The 27459-nt window shown below is 41.8% G+C and overlaps 2 protein-coding genes across 2 annotated transcripts; one reads left to right on the top strand and one right to left on the bottom strand.

The window, feature by feature from the left end:
• Nucleotides 1-9834, bottom strand: xkr8.3 (XK related 8, tandem duplicate 3). The gene is made up of 3 exons (XM_055877314.1): nucleotides 9105-9834; nucleotides 7789-7976; nucleotides 1-3162 (listed from the first exon to the last, which is right to left on the bottom strand). The coding sequence occupies exons 1-3, from the start codon at nucleotides 9425-9427 to the stop codon at nucleotides 2414-2416; spliced, it is 1260 nt and encodes a 419-aa protein (XP_055733289.1). The 5' UTR covers nucleotides 9428-9834; the 3' UTR covers nucleotides 1-2413.
• A 2478-nt stretch (nucleotides 9835-12312) lies between these two features.
• On the top strand, nucleotides 12313-26587 carry LOC129820266 (serine/arginine-rich splicing factor 4-like). Its single transcript, XM_055877315.1, has 6 exons — nucleotides 12313-12541; nucleotides 21405-21604; nucleotides 23619-23731; nucleotides 24347-24558; nucleotides 25066-25137; nucleotides 25579-26587. Exons 1-6 carry the CDS (start codon nucleotides 12435-12437, stop codon nucleotides 26111-26113), a joined length of 1239 nt encoding a protein of 412 aa, XP_055733290.1. The 5' UTR covers nucleotides 12313-12434; the 3' UTR covers nucleotides 26114-26587.
• Nucleotides 26588-27459: the final 872 nt, after the last annotated feature.

Below are 27459 nucleotides of genomic sequence, written 5' to 3' on the forward strand. Positions count from 1 at the left end.
TAACTTTGTGATTGTCTTATGATTTTAATAGCCCAGCATTAGATGCCCTTTAAATGATGAGGTAAGAGACAAGTTGAATTGTTGACCTTCAGGGGAATAAGTTCACAAAACACACTGTGTAATAACAATCATGTGCAGAACGAATGAGATGACAGTTAAAATATGGAATATTTGGTTCCATTCTGCAGTATCCAATAATGTTTCACACATAAATCTTAACATTCTAGGAACATACCTTCACAAGGCCACAGGTATTGCTATACATGTTTTATTTAACTAGGCATGTCAGTTAAGAACAAATTCTTATTTACAATGACGGCCTACATCGGGCCAAACCCTAACCCGGACGACGCTGGGCCAACTGTTCGCCGCCCTATGGGATTCCCAATCACGGCCGGTTGTGATACAGCCTGGAATCGAACCAGGGCATGTAGTGACGCCTCTAGCACTGAGACGCAGTGCCTTAAACCGCTGTGTCACTTGGGAGCCGGAACATCCAGAACATTGTCCACAACATAATGTCAAAAGTAGTGCACTATAGCAGGAATAGGGTGCCATTTGGGACTCTTAATCAAACTGTATTGACGTTCCGTCCATCTGTACATAGATTTGATGCTGTATATAGAAAAAAGACTAATGAAGCTGGTGGACGAGTGACCGTCACAGACATTAGTGGATGCACTGTCGGCATAGATACAGAGAATTAAAAATAACACAACAGTTACAACAGCAAAGCGAGGAACGTGATAGTTCATCGTACATTCATTGTACATCCAAAAATAGCAAACAAAATGTCAAATAACTTTCAGAACGTTGTAGACGGGTAAAAATACTAACTTTTCACACAATAATAAAAAACGGATAAAAATGTACCATTACTTATTCTTCTAATTACCTTTGGCATCATGAACGGCGTGGTCGTTTCACGCAATTAGTTATTTTGAGATTTTAAGTAGAAACTGTGCACCAATATAGAATTTTACAAGAATGTTATATTACATTAAGTGTCCTTTAAAGGGATACTTCAAGATTTTGGCAATGAGGCTCTTTAGCTACTTCTCCAGAGTCAGATGAACTCGTGGGATACCATTTTTCTGTCTCTGTGTGCAGTTTAAAGGAAGTTGCTAACTAGCTCTAGTGCAAATGTTAACTAAGATACCCATAGACTTCCATTCATTGCACTAATGCCAGTTAGCATTGGTTGGCGACACTACATCTAACTTCCTTCATACTGGACGTAGAGACATAAAAATTGTATACACATCTAAGTCTGGTAAAGTAGATAAAGGGCCTCATTGCCAATATCCCAAAGTATCCCTTTAATATTGACCAAATATAAAATTCTATCAACTCTGAGCTTTAATATAAATGAAGACTTGTGAAAGTACCAAAGCATTTTGACATTCCCTCTGTGACGTAAGGCTACCATTTCACCATCATTGCAAAACCTTAGTTATTCTGGTGCTTGAAAAATTATTTTCTGAAGATGGGTGTTAATTAGTGAGAGATTCACCCTGTCCCTCATTTGAAGGTTAATACTGTAACGTGATCTGAACTCTCCTTTTAATATGATGAAAACATATATATATTTTTTTTTACATTGAACATCTAAGAGTAAAACATCATAGTGTAAGAGCAGGTGAGCTGAATCTACTTGTTTTGGCCATTTTCTGGTGTTTTGTGATGGAAAACTGAGCGGTTCGAGGATAAGACGTCAACCCTGTTACCCCTGTTGATAGACAGGCTAGAAATGTTTACATTTTCAATTGTTTTGTGAAGCTTGCATTCAATTGCCTCTCCCTGTTGCACACAAGCTTCCACTCCACCTGTCACAAGGGGAATTATCGCTGATTTAATATAAAGTCGTCAACCCTGTTACTTTATTTGCCACTTAATATAGGTTTTTTTTTGAGATGGGAAAATATGTTTTTTACTAAGTTGAACATGTGCTCTTTGTGACAGAATGTTACAATTAGGTGAAATTAAACGTTGTTTTTTTCTCTCACTTAAGTTACAGAACCCAAAAAGGACTAATTTCCTGGAATAACCCAATAGCTCTCTCCTACAACTCCAATATTGATCAATGGGTCCTGCTCAGCCTGTATCCCAAATGGCACCCTAGTCTCTACATAGTGCACTACTTTTGACCATATCCCTATGGGCCCTGGCCACAAGTAGTGCACCATATAGCACTATACAAGGGTGCCATTTGGGATGAAACTTCAGTGACCTTATCACTGTTTCACTGAATATGCTAATTTAAACATAAAGTCTAATTTACAATAAGATGTGCAGCACCTTATTTATACAAAAATACAGCATGAAAAACAGAATATTCTAGAAAAAGACACCAGACATTCCATCATCACTCCATCATTGCATGTAAATAAGAGTCTAGATCAAGCACATCCGGTCAGACAACAGTGTTGGCCTCGCGCCCGTTTATCTTAATGGGCTTCCTGGCTTCCTCCTCGGAGTAGAAGTGAGTGGCATGGCTTGCCATCCTCTTGTTACGGAGTCGGGGAGAACCAGTTTGGGGGGAGATGGATCTGAACACCATCTCCTGACCATCAGGCAGCTCCTCTTCTAACCCTGTCTCCCTGACGGGGGGCATCCACAGCGTAGGGTGGAAACAGTAGTAGTAGAGTGTTTTAAACAGGACCCCCATCAGGTAGGTGAGGGGCAGAGTGGCCAGCAGGATGGGGGCGTAGGACTGTGTCAGGACCGGGTCTCTGTAGAACCACCATGAGACTAGCAGAATCCCTCCGTCCATAGCCATGAAGGAGTGATAGATGATGCTCCTCCTTCTGGTCCCTCCCTCCGCCACGTTGAACCAGCTGAAGTACCAGATGAGACCTACGGTGGCCCGGTAGAGCCATTCTCCGCCGGCGCTGTCCATGAAGTCTGTCTCCTGTCGCCATACCCAGAACACCAGCACTGGCCAGATAAGCAGGAAGTGGGCAGCCAGGTAGGAGGGCAGAATTGTGGCGAAGAGGGCGACCGCTGCCACTCGCGGCGCGATGAGAAGCAGGTTCCACAGGAAGTAGACCAAGGCGGAGCCCCAGCCCTGCTTGGCCTTGTCTGGGAGGAAGGAACGCAGGGAGCGGTGGTAGTCCACCACCATCCAGGCTATGGAAGTAGTTGACGCCACGACACTCACACCTACAAGAGATGTAAAACTATCAGAAAAATGACAAGAGGAAGTTTACTACATAGTAGTGCTGGGCGATGCTTTTTGAGTTTGGTTTGTTACTGATTTGATTATTCCAAAATAATCAGTTATGTGATTTTGGTTGAGATTTTTATTTTTAAATACATTAAATGCACTATGCATTATGTGGGTTGAACACTGTAACAACACAGAATAAAACAATTAATATAAGTCCCACGATGGTAGTGACTGCCCATTAGTACTTATCGCTTATTAACCATCACTTAATCACAATACTTTGTCCCCGCAGGAGGCCTTTTGGTAGGCCGTCATTGTAAATGAGAATTTGTTCTTAACTGACTTGTTTATTTAAATAAAGGTTAAATAAAAATAAACTTTACTTTAATAAAATATTTGTTTTATTTGATGACTTTATTATTTCATTCCATGTCATCATCTCATCTCTATAGAGCTGCTGTCTGACAAAATCACTATTTTAGTAGTTCTTCAAAGTAAATAAGGCATACTATAATAACTGCTGAATACCAAATATCAATCACTTAGATAATGTACTTTCAGGCTCACGAAGCAACAGCTTTCTATCCCTCTCGATCGTGGTTCTCTATTCTCTCAGTCTCCGTGTCTGCTCCACACAGACCGGACAAGTTTAAGCGGACGCGCAATGGATTATGGTCATTGTAGTTAATTACCACGTTTTCTGTGCTAAACTATGTAGAATATTGGCCTGTTGGAAACTCTAGCTCCCTACTACATCGCACAGTTCAAATCAAAATCAAATGTATTTATAAAGCCCTTCTTACATCAGCTAATATATCAAAGTGCTGTACAGAAACCCAGCCTAAAACCCCAAACAGCAAGCAATGCAGGTGTAGAAGCACGGTGGCTAGGAAAACTCCCTAGAAAGGCCAAAACCTAGGAAGAAACCTAGAGAGGAACCAGGCTATGGTGGCCAGTCCTCTTCTGGCTGTGCCGGGTGGAGAGTTCAGGCTTCATCTGATTTATCTCTACAGAAACTGGACATTGAGCTGACAGGAAAAGATACAATTCAAATAAAAACAAAAAAATAACAGAAATGTTGGTTAATCGCTCAACACTAGCACATAGCCAAAAAGCTCCTGAAACTTGAGAGGAAGCGGATATAGAGAGAAAGTTGTGTGTAAACACAATGGGTAGCTAGCTCATTGTGTAAACTATTGCTAAACTTACTGAGGGACACAATGATGGTGTGAGGAACATATATTAACTTATACACATTTTCTTCCTCTAAATACTTCCTATTTGAAAAATGTATCATGTGGACACACTAGACTGGAGTAGAAATCACCACTGATGCTGTAGATCAGGGGTCCTCAGTTACATTCAGCGGATGGTTGAGAGCAGACACGGAGACTGAGAGAATAGAGAACCGCGATTGAGAGGGATAGAAAGCTGTTGCTTCGTGAGCCTGAAAGTACATGATCTAAGTGATTGATACAGTAGGACTACAGTATAGTAAAGAATCCCAAACCTAAGTGTTGCCCTTGAATTCAGATTGTTCTCAATAGCCTACAGTAGTGTTAGCCAATAGGTGACCTGCCTGCGTGCATAATTCGGCTCACGGGTGATTTTATTGGCCGACCCCCTCCCCCCACACACACAAAACAAATTCTGAGCAAATAGGTTATCATTATTTTTTGGTGGGGGGGGGGGGGGGGGGGGGGGTGCATAAAAGACTGTAAAATCACCAGATAATCATCTAAAGTTATTTTAATTTAGGAAATATGTTCCCAAGTATTCCCACACATACATAGAGAGGCGTAGTATGTGATTATGCCATACTGTGTGATTGTATTTCCCTATCTGTTTGGGCTTCTTGTCGTCATTTTGCGGTGTACAAATTAATTACAACTATTTTCTGACCTTCAACCATCCGCTGAATGTAACTGGGGACCCCTGACCTTCAGCATCAGTGGTGGTTTCTACTCCAGTCTGGTGTCCAGAATAACAGGGATGTATCCCAAATGGCACTCTATTCCCTATTTAGTCCACTACTTTCCACCAGAGCTCTATGGGCCCTGCTCAAATGTAGTGCACAATAATGGAATACACTCTTAGAAAAAAGGGTTCCAAAAGGGTTCTTTGGTTGTCGCCATAGGAGAATCCTTTTTGGTTCCAGGTAGAACCCTTTTGGGTTCCATGTAGAACCATCTGTATGAAGTAGAGGTCGACCGATTAATCGGAATGGCCGATTAATTAGGGCTGATTTCAAGTCTTCATAAAATTCGGAAATAGGTATTTTTGGACACCTTTTTTTACACCTTTATTTATCCTTTATTTAACTAGGCAAGTCAGTTAATTAAGAACACATTCTTATTTTCAATGACGGCCTAGGAATGGTGGGTTACTGCCTTGTTCAGAGGCAGAATGACAGATTTTTACCTTGTCAGCTCAGGGATTCAATCTTGCAACCTTACAGTTAACTAGTCCAACGCTCTAACCAACTGATTACATTGCACTCCACGAGGAGACTGCCTGTTGCGCAAATGCGGTAAGAAGCCAAGGTAAGTTGCTAGCTAGCATTAAACTTATCTTATAAAAACAATCAATCAATCATAATCACTAGTTAACTACACATGGTTGATGGTATTACTAGTTTATTTAGCGTGTCCTGCGTTGCATATAATCGATGCGGTGCGTATTTGCAAAAAAGGACTGTCTTGCTCCAATGTGTACCTAACCATAAACATCAATGCCTTTCTTAAAATCAATACACAAGTATATACTTTTAAACCTGCATTTTTAGTTAATATTGCCTGCTAACCTGGCTCGTTGCGAACTCTCTGAAGACTATTCCTTCCTAACAAAGACATCCAACTTCGCCAAACGGGGGATGATTTAACAAAAGTGCATTTGCGAAAAAAGCACAATCGTTGCACAACTGTACCTAACCATAAACATCAAAGCCTTTCTTAAAATCAATACACAGAAGTATATATTTTTAAACCTGCATATTTTGCTAAAAGAAATCCAGGTTAGCAGGCAATATTAACCAGGTGAAATTGTGTCACTTCTCTTGCGTTCATTACACGCAGAGTCAGTGTATATGCAACAGTTTGGGCCGCCTAAGTTGCCAGAATTTTACGTAATTATGACATAACATTGAAGGTTGTGCAATGTAACAGGAATATTTAGACATATGGATGCCACCCGTTAGATAAAATACGGAACGGTTCCGTAATTCACTGAAAGAATAAACGTCTTGTTTTCGAGATGATAGTTTCTGGATTCGACCATATTAATGACCTAAGGCTCGTATTTCTATGTGTTATTATGTTATAACTAAGTCTATGATTTGATAGAGCAGTCTGACTGAGCGATGGTAGGCACCAGCAGGCTCGTAAGCATTCATTCAAACAGCACTTTCGTGCGTTTTGCCATCAGCTCGTCGCTGTGCTTCAAGCATTGCGCTGTTTATGACTTCAAGCCTATCAACTCCCGAGATTAGGCTGGTGTAACCGATGTGAAATGGCTAGCTAGTTAGCGGGGTGCGCGCTAATACCGTTTCAAACGTCACTCGCACTGAGACTTGGAGTGGTTGTTCCCCTTGCTCTGCAAGGGCCGCGGCTTTTGTGGAGCGATGGGTAACGCTGCTTCGAGGGTGGCTGTTGTCGATGTGTTCCTGGTTCGAGCCCAGGTAGGGGCGAGGAGAGAGACGGAAGCTATACTGTTACACTGGCAATACTAAAGTGCCTATAAGAACATCCAATAGTCAAAGGTTAATGAAATACAAATCGTATAGAGAGAAATAGTCCTATAATTCCTATAATAACTACAACCTAAAACTTACCTGGGAATATTGAAGTCTCATGTTAAAAGGAACCACCAGCTTTCATAGTGTAACGACCCTGTGTTTATAAGCGCGGAAATCGACTCTGCCGCTCGAGCATGCTTTTGCGGCACAGTCAATAGCGCGCCGGACCTCGGGCTAGGAGGTCGAGGGTTCGAGACCTGCTCCCTGCTGTTTCATTACATTGGTGTCAGAAGTGGGACCGGACCTCGCATCCACGACAGTGCGTGTGCTTGGCCGGTGAGCGCGTTCCTGTAAGACGTAAAGTCGCAAGTTAGCGCGAGGACGCGCTCTTTGAAAGGAGGGAGTAGTGTAACAACCCTGTGTTTATAAGCGCGGAAATCGACTCTGCCGCTCGAGCATGCTTTTGCGGCACAGTCGATAGTGCGCCGGACCTCGGGCTAGGGGGTCGAGGGTTCGAGACCTGCTCCCTGCTGTTTCATTACAATATGTTCTCATGTTCTGAGCAAGGAACTTAAACGTTAGCTTTCTTACATGGCACATATTGCACTTTTACTTTCTTCTCCAACACTTTGTTTTTGCATTATTTAAACCAAATTGAACATGTTTCATTATTTATTTGAGGCTAAATTGATTTTTATTGATGTATTATATTAAGTTAAAATAAGTGTTCATTCAGTATTGTTGTAATTGTCATTATTACAAATACATTTTACAAATCGGCCCGATTAATCGGTATCGGCTTTTTTTGGTCCTCCAATAATCGGTATCGGTGTTGAAAAATCATAATCGGTCGACCTCTAGTGTGTACTGTGTAGAGGTGACTCACACTGTACCGTCCTGGCCTTGTTGTTGTGCAGCATGATGTGGGTCATGAGGGTGAGCTGCGGGGCGCTCTCACAGAAGGTCTCGATGAGGCGTAGCATGCTCAGGTCGTGGGTCAGGTACACGGCGTACCCCGAGCCCTGCTCCTGTCGCCACCACACACGGAAGCCCTGCCATATGGCTGAGATGTGTCTGTGAACAAACACTGTCTGTTAGTATGAGCAGCAACAACCAACAGAAACACCTGCCAGGGACAATAGAACATGGGCATCATTCTAAAAATGTCTTCCACTTAGCTAACTTATCATCTGTGTAGGTGGGGAGTAAATTGACGAAACAGAGCACCATCATGAGCTGTAGGGTCCTTATACCACCTAAATTGTTTAAATTGCCATCTTGTGTGTTACTAAGCGGCAATAAACCAGAAGACACCTATCATTGTCAGAGAACAGGACGCAGACATAGGCCTATTTATGTCATTCAAAACAATGTCTTCCTCTTAGCAACTTAACATCTGTGTAGGTGGGGAGTGAGGTTGTCAAGACAGAGCCTACTGGCTATGGTTACATACCTGACACACCGGAGTGGTAACTTGATTGGTTTCTACACGAGTCACATGTTATTAGTTGTGCATGAGCTGCTCTGTGAGCCTCAGTATTCACACCACAATGAGAAAAGTATACAAACATGTGCATCGTGAGCTGTAGGATCATTCCTGTACTTTGCCCAAATAGTTTGAATTCCCAATTAACTATCATGTGTGTTATTATGCACTTATTACATTGTATGTCAATCCCAAATGACTGGCTTTTCTCGCTGACACACCTGTGAGTTGGGTAACTTGATGGTTTCTACATAAGTCTAATGTTATTAGCTGTACATGAGCTGCTCTGTGAACCTCTCGGTATTAACAAGACAAAGGAAATTATACATTTCACAAATAGCCTGCAGCACATCATGTCTTCCTGTGGACTCTCTGACAAGTATTTATCTTATTTGGAGTGCTGGCTTAGGAAATCAATTTCATAGGCTAAGTTACATTAAAAAACTTCTGAGGAAATTATATATATTATTATAATATGACCAAATTATTATATGACCAAATAAAACAAATATTATACAATGCATAGTTTCATGGGGCCCAAGAAATTATGCACTACACTGTAGCCATAGAATAAATACGTGGATTATGTAGATTATGTATTTTTAGACTACTGTGTCTAGTACACTGTGAAAAACAAGGTGTAGTTAACAAAGATGGTCCACATGGGAATTACGTGCATGCAATCAAGTGTCAAACTAAAAAGCTAGCTACAGTACCTGCAAAAAAATCCGAGCTGAAGTACATGTAGCAGGAATGAAAGTTTGACGCAGCCTCCAAAGAGGACATTCTTGGAAGTTTGCTCATCGAAGCCCTCCAGTTCGCGGTCGTATTTGAACCAGAACCAGCTAAACATCTGGACCACTACCGAAGACAGGACCATAAGGCCGATCAACACTCCGAACCAGAAGAAATCCCCACGCGAGTAGAACTCCGTAGCGACCCAAATGTCGGATCCCACGTCAAACAAAAAGGTACAAACACCGACTACCGAGAAAAGAAAATCAAGCCATGAGTACTTGGAAAACATTGGGCTATCCATAGCTAAATACCCCCTGTCCCGCCGCTCTCTAAAGTTTTTCAGTTAGCTGTCTTGCTTCATGCATTTGTTGTACCATCTTTAGCGAAAGCTATCCGCTATCATGAGCTATCGAATTTTACAAGTCTAAAGAATAATGACAGCTCTCGCATGTTGTCCAATGCATCTGTTAGGAAAAGTAAACATGGAACACAACTTGTAGTTACATTTGAATGCAACAATAAAGCGAGGACAGGCATTGTAGCTAGCGATCACATCTCCATTGAAAAGTTGATCTCAAGTAGTGCGTTCAGTTGGATTGAACGTTTGCTACGTTGCTTAACGGTTTGTACTGAACGACACATATCCCCAAAAGGTTCAAAGTTCTTGAACAGACTTGGAGGTACGTTTGTTCCGGTTGGTGGGTGTGGCGAGGTGTGGCTTGAAGCAAAGCGTGACGTATTTTAAGGGCAGCGGCCATGCTGACAGTGTTCCCCAACCCACAATTCAGCCATTCCCCATTTTTGAAATGTTCGTTCTGAACAGCACCGTTTCCGTTTAATTGAATGTTGAATGTTCGTACTGAACGCAGCCCAGTTTGAATTGACGCCAGTGTGGTGTGTCCCCACAACGATCAGCATCCAAATGTATAGAAGCCCCTCCCACAACAACACGTAGGAAACATCCGGAGTGCCTGTGCAACCCGATTAGACAACAATGGTGATTGTAGTCTAATCGGGTGGCCAGTTAGTGGTCAAAGAAGATGGATGACTTTATGTGTACAAATGAAAGAAAACCATCTTTGCATTGACCATCCCATATCAGATTATTCCCATGTGCTATGTATGATCAAATATACATACACAATTATGCATTAAGGAAACATATACAGTACCTTGCAAAAGTATTCATCCCCCTTGGCGTTTTTCATATTTTGTTGCATTACAACCTGTAATTTAAATTGATTTTTATGTGGATTTCATGTAATGGACATACACAAAATAGTCCAAATTGGTGAAGTGAAATGTAAAAAATACCTTGTTTCAAAAAATTCAACAACAAAAAATTTGACAGAAAAGTGGTGCTTACATATGTATTCACCCCCTTTGCTATGAAGCCCCTAAATAAGATCTGGTGCAACCAATTAACTTCAGAAGTCACATCATTAGTCAAATAAAGTCCACCTGTGTGCACATGATCTGTCACATGATCTCAGTATATATATATATATATATATATATACACCTGTTCTGAAAGGCCCCAGAGTCTGCAACACCACCAAGCAAGTGGCACCACCAAGCAAGTGGCACCACCAAGAAAGTGGCCCCACCAAGCAAGTGGCACCACCAAGCAAGGGGCACCACCAAGCAAGAGGCACCATGAAAACCAAGGAGCTCTCCAAACAGGTCAGGGACAAAGTTGTGGAGAAGTACAGATCAGGGTTGGGTTATAAAAAAATATCAGAAACTTTGAACATCCCACGGAGCACCATTAAATCCATTATTAAAAGCACGACAACAAACCTGCCAAGAGAGGGCCGCCCACCAAAACTCACGGACCAGGCAAGGAGGGCATTAATCAGAGGAAACAAAGAGACCAAAGATAACCCTGAAGGAGCTGCAAAGCTCCATAGCGGAGATTGGAGTATCTCTCCATAGGACCACTTTAAGCCGTACACTCCACAGAGCTGGGATTCATGGAAGAGAGTCCAGATAAAAGCCATTGCTTAAAGAAAAAAATAAGCAAACACGTTTGGTGTTTGCCAAAAGGCATGTGGGAGACTCCCCAAACATATGGAAGAAGGTACTATGATTAGATGAGACTAAAATTGTGCTTTTTGGCCATCAAGGAAAACGCTATGTCTGGCGCAAACCCAACACCTCTCATCACCCCGAGAACACTATCCCCACAGTGAAGCATGGTGGTGGCAGCATCATGCTGTGTGGATGTTTTTCATCGGCAGGGACTGGGAAACTGGTAAAAATTGAAGGAATGATGGATGGCGCTAAATACAGGGAAATTCAGTCTTCCAGAGATTTGAGACTGGGACGGAGGTTCACCTTCCAGCAGGACAATGACCCCAAGCATACTGCTAAAGCAACACTCGAGGGGTTTAAGGGGAAACATTTAAATGTCTTGGAATGGCCTAGTAAAAGCCCAGAACTCAATCCAATTGAGAATCTGTGGTATAACTTAAAGATTGCTGTACACCAGCGGAACCCAACCAACTTGAAGGAGCTGGAGCAGTTTTGCCTTGAAAAATCCCAGTGGCTAGATGTACCAAGTTCATAGAGACATGCCCCAAGAGACTTACAGCTGTAATTGCTGCAAAAAGTGCCTCTCTAAAGTATTGATTTTGGGGGATGAATAGTTTTGCACGCTCAAGTTCTGTTTTTTTTGTCTTATTTCTTGTTTGTTTCACAAGAAAAAATATTTAGCATCTTCAAAGTGGTAGGCATGTTGTATAAATCAAATGACACAAACCTCCCCCCAAAATCCATTTATATTCCAGGTTTTCAGGCAACAATTTAGGAAAAATGCCAAGAGGGTTAATACTTTTGCAAGCCACTGTATAATCTTCTATACTACTCAATTATATATAAATCATTGATACTACTAGGTAGACAAGTCAACTTCACCTTGTTTATTCACACAGTTATTGCATTTACATTTTAAGGTCATTATGGAATTAAACTGGGATTCGTGTAGAGACCATTGACATACAAAAGACCCAATGGCAATCAATCTGGCCTAAAAAATAAAAGATGTAATGCTGTTATATATGGAATGAACATTGGAAAGTGAATGAACTAACAGGGCACACACAAAACATAACCAATTGTAATTGCAAACTTGCTACATTTGAACAGCAGTATACAGATCCTTGGAACTACTTCTATTAATGGTACGCCCACTTTTGCGCTTGATCCTACAGTGTTCAGAATAGCGTGTATAATTTATGTGCCTTTTCCACTACCGCGCAACTGTGTGTTTGTTCCTGTGAGTGAAACACAAAATCAGCACAGGGGAAATGTCGAGAGTTTACATCGGAAGATTGAGCTATCGAGCAAGGGAAAAGGACGTTGAGAAGTTCTTCAAGGGCTATGGGAAGATACTTGAAGTTGACCTGAAAAACGGGTAACAAAATGAACGCCGCTCTCGTGTCGTTGTTCTGTGGTAGCTAACGCTAGCTTACCGCGTTGAGTTCGTGGCCTAGTCCTAGTAGCTAGGCCCAGGCCTGTTGAAGCGCAGTTTATTGACAATTATCGTACATTGTTTGAGTTTGGCAACCTGTTTGACGTATTATTTATTTGTATGGGTTATAACTTAAAGATATTTGCTAGACAACCAAAGTTTGTTAGCTAATTTCGGTTAACGAGTTAGCTAACGTTAGCTACCTACTAACGTTAGTAACGTTACCTAGCTAACGTTAGCGCCTAATTGTTTTGAGTACGAGACGCTTCCGATTTCAATAATAAGGGTAGTTACATGTTTATAGCTAAAATCATAATTAGATAACGTTAGCAGGCACCTTGAAATAAGTTTGTCATGCTAACTATCTGCTAACGACGTTACGCTAGCTAATTTACCCCCATAGCTGGCGACGTGTACACTTTTCTTCTTCTAAAAACTTAGCTTGCTGTACAGCCAAGATAATGGTGATATTTGGTATCTGGTGGATCAGATGAGACCCAATTTGCAAAGCCAGTTACTAGCACTAATATTACATGAGTTTCAAAACCAAATGCTGACTATTTCCACATGGCTAGTCAGTCTAACGTTAACTGTACGCAAAACTGCACCATGTTTGCAGATGGAATTTGGCTAGCACCCTGCATTGATTGCAGACTCGGGCTCTCGAGTGGCGCAGCGGTCTAAGGCACTGCAGTCCCTGGTTCGAATCCAGGCTGAATCACACCCGGCCGTGATTGGGAGTCTCATAGGGATGCGCACAATTGGCCCAGCATCGTCTGGATTTGGCCGGGGTAGGTCGTCATTGTAAATAAGAATTTGTTCTTAACTGACATGCCTAGTTAAATATAATGGGGCCTATTGGTATAATTAGTAGACTGACGCTTATATACCTTTCAAAATATTTCCCCTAATGTTATTAGCCTACCCCTTTCTCTATTGTTGCTTCCTTCCTCACTTTCAACTGTTAAATTAAATGTATCACATCTGGCTGTGATTGGTAGTCCCATAGCGCGGCGCACTATTGGCCCAGCGTCGTCCAGGTTTGGCCAGGGTAGGCCTTCATTGTAAATAAGAATTTGTTCTTAACTGTCTTGTCTAGTCATATTATTTCACCGTTATTTATCCCGGGAAAAGGGAGTGGTTTTGGGTGGTAAATCTCAGTAACTGGGTTCCCACCCTTCAACCCTAGTACACATAGGCAGGACTGCAAAGTATCACAACTATGGCAGCAGCATAGCCATTTATTGTGACGGTGATAAGTTAATGCTTCCATACAGCCGGTACACCTTAGCTAATGTAAAGCAAAGGCAGCAATTTTTCAACTAGCCTTTTCATGCTGATTACTACAGAGGGGAAAGTAAGCCGTACCGGAGAAATAAATAGTGGGGATATGACCTACTGGTAAAATGTTAGCATATCACAATAATTAAAACAATGTCAGTTGCATGGAAAATTTACAAATGGACTTAAACATGTGGAAATACCCTCAAATACGCTGTGGTTCGACAATAACAGTAACCTTTTGCCATGGCAGATACTTTTGTATGTATAGTGTTTGTGGACACGACATCAAATTTGTAGATAAAGATTTTTTTCAGCCACACCTGTTGCTGACAGGTGAAAAAAAAAAAAAAATGGCACACAGCCATGCAATCTCCATAATCTAACATTGGCAGTAGAATAGCCTTACTGAAGAGCTCAGTGACTTTGAACATGGCACCGTCATAGGATGCCACCTTTCCAACAAGTCAGTTCGTCAAATTTCTGCCCTGTTAGAGCTGCACCGGTCATCTGCTGTTATTGTCAAGTGGAAATGTCTAGGAGCAACAATGGCTCAACCACAAAGTGGTAGGCCACACAAGCTCACAGAACGGGATCGCCGAGTGCTGAAGGGCGTAAAAATCGTCTGTCCTTGGTTGCAACACTCACTACAGAGTTCCAAACTGCATCTGGAAGCAATGTTAGCACAAGAACCGTTCGTCGGGGGCTTAATGAAATGGGTTTCCAGCTGCACACAATCCTAAAATAACCAAACGCAATGCCAAGCGTTGGCTGGACTGGTGTAAAGCTTGCTGCAATTGGACTCCCTGCTGCAGCGACCACAGAACATCAGTGTTTATCTCGCTGTCCGTGTTGCTGAAGCTGCAACATAATTACAGCCATATCTGACTGAAAGGTTATGTTACCCGAAATCCCTCCTTTTTGTTTTCGGAAAAACATTCCATATTCCCTTTAAACCCTTGCTCTCTTTACGTGACATTGCATTACATACATGTGTCACGTGAAGCGAGCAAGGGTTGAGACCTATTCACATGGGACTAGTATTACTAGAGTACGTTGGTTATGTACACTATTGTTCAAAAGTTTGTGGTCACTTCGAAATGTCCTTGTTTTTGGAAGCGAAACACTTTGTCCCCCTCCCCATTTTTAAAATAACATAAAATTGATCAGAAATGCAGTGTAGACATTGTTAATGTTGTAAATTACTATTGTAGCTGGAAACAGCTGTTTCATGGAATATCTACATTTATCAGCAACCATCACTCCTGTGTTCCAATGGCACTTTGTGTTAGCTAATCCAAGTTTATAATTTAGAAGGCTAATTGATCATTAGAAAACTGTTCTGATTTTAAAGAAGCAATAAAACTGGCCTTTAGACTAGTTGAGTATCTGGAGCATCAGCATTTGTGGGTTTGATTACAGGTTCAAAATGACCAGATACAAAAAACTTTCTTCTGAAACTCGTCAGTCTATTCTTGTTCTGAGAAATGAAGGCTATTCCATGCGAGAAATTTCCAAGAAACTGATGTTCTCGTAAAATGCTGTGTACTACTCCCTTCACAGAACAGCGCAAACTGGCTCTAACCAGAATAGAAAGAGGAGAGGGAGGCCCCGGTGCACAACTGAGCAAGAGGACTAGTTCATAGTGTCTAGTTTGAGAAACAGACGCCTCACAAGTCCGCAACTGGCAGCTTCATTAAATAGTATTCACAAAACACCAGTGTCTACGTCAACAGTGAAGAGGTGACTCCAGGATGCTGGCCTAGGCAGAGTTGCAAAAAAAAAAAAATCTCAGACTGGCCAATAAAATATTAAGATGTGCTTAAAAGAACAGACACTGGACATAGGAAGATTGGAAAAAAGTGCTATGGACAGACAAATCTAAGTTTGATGTGTTTGGGTCACAAAGAATAATATTCGTATGATGCAGAAAGATGCTGGATGAGTGTTTGACGCCATCTGTCAGGCATTGTGATGGTCTGGGAGTGCTTTTGTGGTGGTAAAATGGGAGATTTGTATAAGGGATCTTGACAAGGAAGGCTCACTCCATTTTGCAACGCCATGCCATACCCTGTGGACGGCACTTCATTGGAGCCAATTTCCTCCTACAACAGGACAATGACTCAAAGCAAAGCTCCAAACTATGCAAGAACTATTTAGGGAAGAATCAGTCAGCTGGTATTCTGTCTATAATGGAGTGGCCAGAACAGTCATTGGATTTCAATCCTATGGAGCTGTTGTGGGAGCAGCTTGACTGTATGGTACGTAAGAAGTGCCAATCCAACTTGTGGGAGGTGCTTCAGGAAGCATGGAGTGAAATCTCTAGATTACCTCAACAAATTAGAAACTAGAATGCCAAAGGTCTGCAAGGCTGTATTTGCTGCAAATTGATTATTTGACGACGACAAAGTTTGAACACTTATTTAAAATATATAATTGTCAACGTTTTGACTATATTTCCTATTCATTTTGCAACTCATTTCATGTATGTTTTCATGGAAAACAAGGGAATTTCTAAGTGACCCCAAACTTTTGAACGGTGGTGTATTTATTACTCCAGAATCTCCATTATTCCAGAGAACAGTTTAGACGTGATTTGTTTTTTTCCCGAACTGCCCCCTGTAATTAAATTTATATATATATATATATATATATATATATATACACTGCTCAAAAAAATAAAGGGAACACTTAAACAACACAATGTAACTCCAAGTCAATCACACTTCTGTGAAATCAAACTGTCCACTTAGGAAGCAACACTGATTGACAATAAATTTCACAGGCTGTTGTGCAAATGGAATAGACAAAAGGTGGAAATTATAGGCAATTAGCAAGACACCCCCCAAAACAGGAGTGATTCTGCAGGTGGTGACCACAGACCACCCTCATGGAGTCTGTTTCTGACCGTTTGAGCAGACATGCACATTTGTGGCCTGCTGGAGGTCATTTTGCAGGGCTCTGGCAGTGCACCTCCTTGCATTAAGGCGGAGGTACCGGTCCTGCTGCTGGGTTGTTGCCCTCCTACGGCCTCCTCCACGTCTCCTGATGTACTGGCCTGTCTCCTGGTAGTGCCTGCATGCTCTGGACACTACGCTGACAGACACAGCAAACCTTTTTGCCACAGTTCGCATTGATGTGCCATCCTGGATGAACTGCACTACCTGAGCCACTTGTGTGGATTGTAGACTCCGTCTCATGCTACCACTAGAGTGAGAGCACCGCCAGCATTCAAAAGTGACCAAAACATCAGCCAGGAAGCATAGGAACTGAGAAGTGGTCTGTGGTCACCACCTGCAGAATCACTCTTGTTTTGGGGGGTGTCTTGCTAATTGCCTATAATTTCCACCTTTTGTCTATTCCATTTGCACAACAGCATGTGAAATTTATTGTCAATCAGTGTTGCTTCCTAAGTGGACAGTTTGATTTCACAGAAGTGTGATTGACTTGGAGTTACATTGTGTTGTTTAAGTGTTCCCTTTATTTTTTTGAGCAGCGTATATACACACACACAAATTTGACTGTTATGACAGAAGCCTGGAGGTGTGAAGATACAGATTCAACATGTCCATGGATCACACTGAACTCCAGCTTGGTTTCTGAACCATCTTTCCTATAGTGGCGGCATAATACATAGAAACAAAAGCATTCCTGGGCTACGTTGTAGGCCATTTATTTATACATGCATACATACAGGTGAAGTCGGAAGTTTACATACACCTTAGCCAAATACATTTCAACTCAGTTTTTCACAATTCCTGACATTTAATCCTAGTAAAAATTCACTGTCTTAGGTTTGTCAGGATTACCACTTTATTTTAAGAATGTGAAATGTCAGAATAATAGTAGAGAATGATTTCTTTCAGCTTTTTTATTTCTTTCATCACATTCCCAAATGGGTCAAGTTTACATACACCCAATTTGGTAGTATTGCCTTTAAATTGTTTAACTTGGGTCAAATGTTTTGGGTAGCCTTCCACAAGCTTCCCACAATAAGTTGTGTGAATTTTGGCCCATTCCTCCTGACATAGCTGGTGTAACTGAGTCAGGTTTGTAGGCCTCCTTGCTCGCACACGGTTTTGCAGTTCTGCCCACAAATTCTCTAGGATTGAGGTCAGGGCTTTGTGATGCCACTCCAATACCTTGGCCACTCCAATACCTTGGCTTTGTTGTCCTTAAGCCATTTTGCCACAGCTTTGGAAGTATGCTTGGGGTCATTATCCATTTGGAAGACCCATTTGCGACCAAGCTTTAACTTCCTGACTGATGTCTTGAAATGTTGCTTCAATATATCCACATAATTTCAATTCCTCATGATGCGATCTATTTTGTGAAGTGCACCAGTCCCTCCTGCAGCAAAGCACCTCCACAACATGATGCTGCCACCCCCGTGCTTCACGGTTGGGATGGTGTTCTTTGGCTTGCAAACCTCCCCCTTTCCCCTCCAAACATAACAATGGTCATTATGGTCAAAGTTATATTTGTTTCATCAGACCAGAGGACATTTCTCCAAAAAGTATGATCTTTGTCCCCATGTGCAGTTGCAAACCGTATTCTGGCTTTTTTATGGTGGTTTTGGAGCAGTGGCTTCTTCCTTGCTGAGCGGCCTTTCAGGTTATGTTGATATAGGACTCGTTTTACTGTGGATGTAGATACTTTTGTACCGGTTTCCTCCAGCATTTTCACAAGGTCCTTTGCTGTTGTTCTGGGATTGATTTGCACTTTTCACACCAAAGTACGTTAATCTTTAGGAGACAGAACGTGTCTCCTTCCTGAGTTGTACGACGGCTTCGTGGTCCCATGGGGTTTATACTTGCGTACTGTTGTTTGTACAGATGAACGTGGTACCTTCAGGCTTTTGGAAATTGCTCCCAAGAATGAACTAGACTTGTGGAGGTCTACCGTTTTGTTTCTGAGGTCTTGGCTGATTTCTTTTTATTTTCCCACGATGTCAAGCAGAGGCACTGAGTTTGAAGGTAGGCCTTGAAATACATCCACAGGTACACTTCCAATTGACTCAAATGATGTCAATTAGCCAATCAGAAGCTTCTAAAGCCATGACATAATATTCTGGAATTGTCCAAGCTGTTTAAAGCCACAGTCAACTTAGTTTATGTAAACTTCTGGCACACTGGAATTGTGATACAGTGAATTATGAGTGAAACAATCTGCCTGTAAACAATTGTTGGAAAAATTACTTGTCATGCACACAGTAGATGTCCTAACCGACTTGCCAAAACTATAGTTTACCAAGAAATTAGTGAAGTGGTTGAAAAATGAGTTTTAATGACTCCAACCTAACTGTATTTAAACTTCCAACTATGTGTCTATGTATATGCGTGTGTGTGTGTATGTATGTTTATATATATATATATATATAGCTTATTCACAGGACTTATGTGAATTCATCAAATCCATTATAGTTTTCTTGCGCAAACCTAGATTAACACCTGTCATACTCAGACATTTCTCTTAAAACACAGGGATGCAGACTGTCACGGGGCTAGTATTGGAGTTTGCCCCCAAAAAACCAGGAGGTTATTCTGGCTGGGATTGTTACACTCCTGCCATGTAAAAATGACTGACGTGGCAGATTCAGAAGGGACTAAAATTACCGATGTTTTGTGCACATAATTACATTACCCGACCTCCCATTGTAAAACTAATCCCGTCTGAATAGGTGCTGACCTAATTCACATCAATAAATTGGTTTTAAACAAACTCTGAACACCGTAACACACGTGACAGCAAAATGGATGCAGAGGACGTGACAAACTCGAGAAACGGGTATGTTTACTGGTTGCTCAGGAGGTAAATGGAAAGTCAGATGTGTGGAATAATTATGAGTAGATATGGAAAATACAGGAGATCAAGAAAAATAAGGTAAGGAACAAGCACTGTGTACATATTGTGTGCCAAACAGGTGCTGTATAAACAACACTAAAGTATAAATGTACCAGTGGGTCTAACATTTATTTTTTATGAAGCCTTTATTACAGCAAAGACTTAAAACAGTAACGTTCGTTCATGAATGCAATTTTCAAAATGGACCTGTTTTTATTCATTGTATAAGCTAATTATTCAAGGCTCGCTTTAATTTCAAACTAAAATGCTTGATTGCAATTCAAATCGTGAATGACTCTTTTTATGCTGTGTGACGACGTTAATGATTGATACAGTATCCTAAAGATGTATTGAAATGTAGGCCTAAGTAAGTTACGCTATTAAGACTAAAAACAGCATGTGCTCCTGGGGCCTACACATCGATGGTGGTTATACAAGGCTGCTATACTAAGCCTACCAGTGATAAATGGCGTTACGTATGATCATATTAATAGCAAGGAGATTAAGAAAATGTAACATTGTTATGTCATTTTCCAGTCAATTTTGAACCGCGTTAAAGAACACTAAATCAATAATACCGCAGAGGCTGTTCCTAACACAAAGAAGTCTAACGCCTTTATTTACTACAGCAATGCAAAAAAATATATATACGGCTGAATATGTGAAATTGTTTACTTGACATGTGGTTGCGTGAGGCTTAGTGGTCACGGAATCAGTAGGCTTAATTAAACAAACACTGAAGCAGGATCTTATTTCTGTAGATGTATTGATTTATAAAAGCCAGGCACATTTTAACAGTTAGGCTATTGATTTATACACTTAAGTTGGTTTCTCCTCTCACTTTTCTTAGACGATAAGGCAAGGGCTGTTTTCTCGTCTCCTCATTTTGCTGCTACCTCCACTGCATTGTTCTCAACACTAATATCGTGGTTAACTTTGCTGTTATGCACATAGGAATATGGTCTAGGAAAAGGCGCCAATTCAACAGCGCACTGAAGTGTTTCAGAACCGTGGACAGCGACCACTATTCATCGAGGGGAAAAAGTGCATTTGATATAAAATATCTTTATTGGTGTTGCACCACTTGTTGTTATGTAATATAACCATATGTGCTGCTGAAATTGTATGTCTTAGACTGATGGACTGGGCCACCCCCACGGCCTCCACAATGGATCAGTCCACTCAGTGTGAATCTGACGGGTGTCTTGTACACCATGCGAGTTTGAAAAAGAGAAGAAGAAAAAATTTGCTCAACTAAAGAAAAATCTCGGTCAGCCCTAGTTTATGCCACCTTAAAAGGTAATGCATTTTTAAAAGTTAAAATGAATAGGGATTCTATGATTAATCATATTTCACAAAAGAGCTCCCGTACTGGGAAGAAATATAATCTACTTTAAAAAAAAAAAATTAAACATTTCACCCCTGCTTAATTCTCAACTTGGAACTTGCCAGTCTTCTCAACTCCCATCGCTAGTTGCAGGTGGAACGTTGGAATTGGGAAAATGTTCTGTTCATTAAATCAAATCAATGCTTCTGTGTGTGAGCGATTACAAAATGTTACTTTGTGATTTATGAAAAGGATCATGTACATTTGGGTCTGGCAGTAGATTTAGTCAAATAATTGGATCCCAAATCTGTACCATGTCTCTGGCCTAACATGCTTTGTCTCCTCTGTGCAAAGGTATGGGTTTGTTGAATTTGATGACCCCCGCGATGCAGATGATGCTGTGTATGACCTGAATGGGAAAGACCTGTGCGGGGAGAGGGTTATTGTGGAACACACAAAGGGGCCGCGGCGGGACGGCAGCTACGGCTCAGGAGGAGGAGGCGGCGGTGGAGGAGGAGGAGGAGGAGGGGGAGGAGGAGGTGGTGGTGGACGAAGTAAGTTTACAACGCAGTGGTGTTTTAACAGTATTTGATATGTGATTGAGGAGACCAACATGGCAGTGCATGTAGGATAGGAGACTACTGCATAACATCTCAAGTTTGTCCTTGGTGGTTGTAGTTCATATAATTGTGTTCCGCTCTTATCCAGAGTGACTTAGTCAGTGCATTCAACTTATTGTAGTTGGTCAAGACGACCACATATTTTAGTTAATAAAACAACTACTTTGTGTTTCAACTATTTGTTAATGCTGCCTGTGACGATGTGTCCACCACATGTCTGTTTTTTTTTTTACCTTAATTTACCAGGTGGTTTTATGTGTAATCCGAGTACCCTTTGTTCAAATGTTTGTTGCTTTCTTGGGGATAGTAGTGATGGTACCTTGTCAGTAGAAATTGTTCCATATTGGTATCCATGGTCACAGCTGGCTCCATTCACGCCGCACTGATTCCATCCCTTTTTATTATTGATTAATTGCACCACAAGTTGTTTTTCTGTGACTTTTTAAGAGGAATCAGTGCGGTATTATTTATATTTACATATTTAACTTATTTGTTGTAGTTTCCCCTAGTTTCTGGGACGAGTGGCTACCAGGGTTCTGTTCTAAATCCGGCCTATTAGGTCACTCCTAGTCTAAATTAGTATACACATCGCATGCTCGCAGATACCATAGACTTCCAGGCATTGCGCTAACACTAGTTAGCATTGGCTTGCAAAAGTACCTCTAACTTCTGTCATGCTGGACACAGACATGAAAAATTGTATCAATATGACTCTGGGGAATTAGATAAAGGGCGGCATTGCCAAAATCATAAAGTATCCTTCTTTTTTTTTAAGACGACACCAGTATTGTATTGCAGACGTAGTCACATCACGGACAAGCTAGTACTACTGAATTAAACCCTTTATATGGTACTTAACAGTAATTGTTTGAATAATGGGTGTAGAGAACAGATTTTATATTTGAGTTGATGATGGAATTAAAATGACATGAACCACAACCACCAAATGACATGCCGTTACCTCGGGAACCCGTGTGCTTGATTTGAAACTGCAACAAATGCACTCGTATTCATTCAAATTGTCAGGGGGAATCTAGCTTGAGATTCACTACTATTTTGAATATTTGCCGATAAATTATCTGTTTTTTTTTTTTTTTTTTGACTAGAATAAATTAACTAGCTAATTTGAGTAATTTGAGAATTGTGTAATCTGTTGTTTTTAATTCAGGATTCTTTTATTTTGTTTATTTAAATGAATGTTGAATAATAAAGGTAAAGATTTAACAAAGAACCTCCAATGTTTTAATTGAAAGAGTCCTTTGCTGACTGCCTGCCCCTATTGCTGGCCTGGCCATGGTGTCCCCTTTCCAACCAAGAGTGTGGTTTGACCATTCTGGGCCCCTGGGCAGACCAAAAAAGGGAGCCATTGTGAATGAAGACCGCTTGTCCCATTAGTCCCAGGCCGGGTGGTGAGGATGCCATTGGGTTAGGAACAGATGTGGGTTAAGCTCTTATAGATGCCTGAAACACATGTGAAATGTCTATATTTAGATGTGCTAGTTAACTTAAACATTAGTGTCACCGTAAGTACTGTTTTCAGTCAGTTTTTGTCGTTTTTATTTTATTTTTATCTTAGCTTTTCATGATTTTGCAAAAAAGTTTATGTAGAGTTTTGTATTCAGTTCTACCCAAGCGTGAATCGTCAGTTAATGATTTAGTAGTTTAGATGCTGTTGAAGATGAGGAATAGGTTGTCAGAGTTCCTGATGGAAATGTGCAGTTTTCTAGGTTAATTAATGTAGCCTACACACAGGATTGATTTCCTTTTTGTTTTTTTGGTTAGCTTGTTTTTGTCTTTACTTTCCCCCGCCTTTTATCTATTTTAATTTCTCCCAGATTTTTATGTGGCCATTGTTTACATAATGTAGCTTGGAAGATTAGTGTTGAGGCTGTCCTCTCGGTGTGTCCCCTGCCCTAATTGCTGCTGCTCTATCCTTGTTACTTTGAAGGCGGGGGCGGGTATGGGCGTGGTGGCAGAGACAGATATGGCCCACCAGCAAGGACAGACTATCGGCTGATCGTTGAGAACTTGTCCAGTCGCTGCAGCTGGCAGGACCTGAAGGTATGGTGGTGACGGGCTATTCAGCAATGATAACTCTCTTTGTCTTCCTTATGATTTCTGCATCCTATGTTAATGTTTTGGAGAGAAACATGCTAGCCTTATTACATGTACATTTAGTCATAAGACCCCGTGGTTTTACAATAGCGGAGGTGCATAAAGATGGCGGCCCCCGTGCACTTACCACACATGCCTCGTTTACTGTGTTCTCCCTGTCATACTGCTCTCCGTGATGCTTGTTTTTGTATGTTCATTGTCACAGTATACATGATCCCAAGATGGCGGCAATTTGGAAAACATGAAACGACAGTAGATTGTAGACGTTTTACCATGTCGTGAGACGTATTTTTTCTTTTAACTCTGGGTAGTGCTTAAACGATGACGTCATATCTGAAATCCGCCATCTTTGTGCACCTTCGTCATTGAATAAATGCCCATAATTGTCATGCTTGAACTAACTTTAGATGGCGCCGCATAAATCAGATATTTCCAGCAGTTCTCAAAATACACATAACACGAAACATGTGTATATAATGTATACCATATTAAATTACCTATATTTATTAATATATTTGTGGTTTGCTGGCCAAATCCCAACCCGTTCCCTTCCTTCACCAGGACTACATGAGGCAGGCGGGTGAGGTGACGTATGCTGACACCAATAAGGGGCGCAGGAACGAGGGGGTGATAGAGTTCAGGCTGTACTCTGACATGAAGAGAGCCCTGGAGAAGCTGGACGGTACAGAGGTGAACGGCAGGAAGATCCGGCTGATTGAGGACCGCCCCGGGGCCAAGCGCAGCAAGCGCTCTTACTCTCGCAGCCGCTCCAGGTAAATAAGAATACTGATTTAGCTACAAGTCTCATAGTTATTTTTGATGCAAGGTGATCAGTCTGATCAGTGACTAAAGCTAAGGCTGAATTCACAATTCAGTTTTTTTTTTTTTGCCACTAATTGGTCGTTTGACCAATCGGATCTGTTACCCATAATTGGGCAAAATATCAGAATAATTCGTTGTGTCCAACACGGAGTAGGCCTTCGAGAAGAGGATGGGATTTCCGCTGTATATGAGACTGATCTGCAAATCATAATGAGTAGTTATTCGATGGACCATCTTTAATCAGCGACTGAGCAAAATGCATGCATTAAAACAAAGGACTATTTTTTTTTTCAGTTGCCCCCCCCCCCCCCACCGCCCTCAATGCATTGCTTTTCCCATCAGTTCACAATTTTAAGGTTCACATTTTCCATTTGACTGCACTTCACACTAACCCCTCAAGCATCTTTCATGCACATGGCTTACCTTTTTAACTTACGTTCACCATCCTCCGTCTCCAGGTCTCGCTCCAGGAGCCGTAGGTCCCGTAAGAGCCGCAGCCGCAGTGAGAGCAGCAGTCGCTCCCGCTCCAGGTGAGTCCCAGAGTGCAGGCCACGTTTAACTCATGGGTGACCCCTGACCTCTTTAATGTGTCCCAAATAGAACCATGTTCTCTATGCAGTGCACTACTTTTGACTGGGGCTTAAGTTAAAATTAGTGCACCATATAGGGAATAGGGTGCCATTTATTACTATCTACTTCTGCCCTTATCTACTGTGACTGTACTTAGTCGTTTTCTGAGGGACATCTGTATCACTCATATCTCAAGTCGCACTGTGTAGTAAATGTCCGCTTACCCAGAGCTCTTGACTCCAATATGGACCCCCCCCCTCTTTTTTTTTTTTCTTGCTACCCAGATGTCCTAACAGATGTCATGACCAGCTATTGCTAGGGGTGTTGGCCATTTTTACATTGCCGTATTTCAATTACATTTTAGTTGACTGGTTGTCTGTCTGCTCCTTCCTGTTCCCCAGGGGTGCTGCCTCCCGCTCACGTAGTCGCTCCCACAGCAAGAAGGACAAGGACAAGACCAAGGGCCGCAGAGAGGAGGAGCGCACCAACGGTGCCCACAAGGCCAAGGATGTGGGCCGCAGTAAGAGCCGGAGTAAGAGCCGGAGTAAGAGCCGGAGTAAGAGCCGGAGTAAGAGCCGGAGTAAGAGCAAAAAGAGCAGCAAGAAAGAAGGGAAGAAGAGCAGGAAGGATGAGTCCAGGTCTCGTTCCCGCTCTCGCTCTAGATCAGCAGCCAAGGATCGCTCCAGGAAGTCAGGCTCCAAGAGCCGTGAGCCGGCCAAGAGCGACAACGAGGGAGCTGCAGCCGAGAAGGGGGCTCCCCGCTCTCGCTCCCATACGCCCACTGAATCCAAACCTAAATCCAAGTCAAAGTCCAAATCTCCATCTCCCTCCCCGGCCAAAGCCCGCTCCCGTTCCCCCTCCATCTCCCGCTCAGAGTCCCGCTCCAAATCTCGCTCCGCATCTCGTTCTCGCTCCCGTTCTCGATCACAGTCCTAAGCTAGGATACCAACATCTCCCATCCATTGTTTTTCCCCTCTGTTTCTTCTCGTCCCCTGCACCCCCCCCCCACACTTAATTTTTTGTCACATTTCTTTTAGTATTTTTGATAAATGGTTGAATGAAAAACCCAGGCACTCACGCTCAAGGTGTCTTCCCCATTTCTTTTAAATATACAGTGCTTGTCGGTCATTCTGCATATTTTTCCTGGTAGTGTTGTCTCTTAATTGAGGTGTTAGTAAAAATATGAAAATGTGTGACCTAAGTTGGAGGGTATTTGCTTGGATAGATTTTTTTTGTAATTTGACATTTTAGTTACAAGTGCTGTAGTAAGTGTGTTAACCTTTTATGACATACTTAAGCATACCGAGCTGTCAATGTTGTGCAGGAGGACGGTTGTTTTGTTCGGTTGTATCTTCTCATTTTGTGGAAAATCCTTTTACCACTTTTAAAAAAATAAATCCTGATCTCAAATGGAGTTGTCTTTTGTGTTTTTAAAATAAGTTGGTGTTATGCACGCCTCTGAGAAGAGGGAACGCAACTCCCTGCTACAACTCAACTCTCTGAAGTGCAAGAGGTATGGACTGTAGGTGCGAGTAAGGATGACACAAAAGCAGAATTTACCGTTTACTAGAATTTATTTTCTTACACGGTAATATGGGGAAAAGGGGCTGGACAGAACCAAAGCAAAGAAAGTAAATATCAAAATTCCCCCTCTCCTATCTAACCTGCCTACCCACTTAACTTAACTTAGCACCGTCTGGTGCCCTAACCAAAATACAGGGGGTGGTCCGCCCAGGTCTTACCTAGTGTGCCTAGACAGTAAATATACTACGGGTATATGTATGCCCGCGGGCCTCTTGCCTAAGCACTCCCAAAGTGCATTCTCCTTCCCCCCTGGGAACAAACGAAACAGAGTAATAATTACGATTTCACAAACACTCACAAACACCGGACATAGAAAAACTGCTACCAACAACAGAACTGCTACCAACAACAACAGTACATACCACACTTTCTGATACACAACCCACACTATATCACAATCTAATTTTTCTCTCACTCAATCTCCAAATCTCTACTCCAAATCTCATCTCCTCTCTCTATTAATCTTCACTCTCTTGGACAGAACACTGGCTTTTATCTTCAGGTGGCAATGGTGATTAGAGTCAGCTGCTTCTTGACGAGGGGGCGGGGTCAGCTCCAATCACCAATTAGCCTGGGGTTGACCAATCACCTGGTTGGGGAGTACTTCAGGAAGCCATCTCCTGAAACACACACTCAAATACAAAACAGAACACAGAAACTGGGGAACGTAACAGTTGGGTTGCACGCTGATCAAATTG

The sequence above is a fragment of the Salvelinus fontinalis genome, chromosome 22 (genome assembly GCF_029448725.1).
Source record: "Salvelinus fontinalis isolate EN_2023a chromosome 22, ASM2944872v1, whole genome shotgun sequence".
NCBI lineage: Eukaryota > Metazoa > Chordata > Actinopteri > Salmoniformes > Salmonidae > Salvelinus > Salvelinus fontinalis.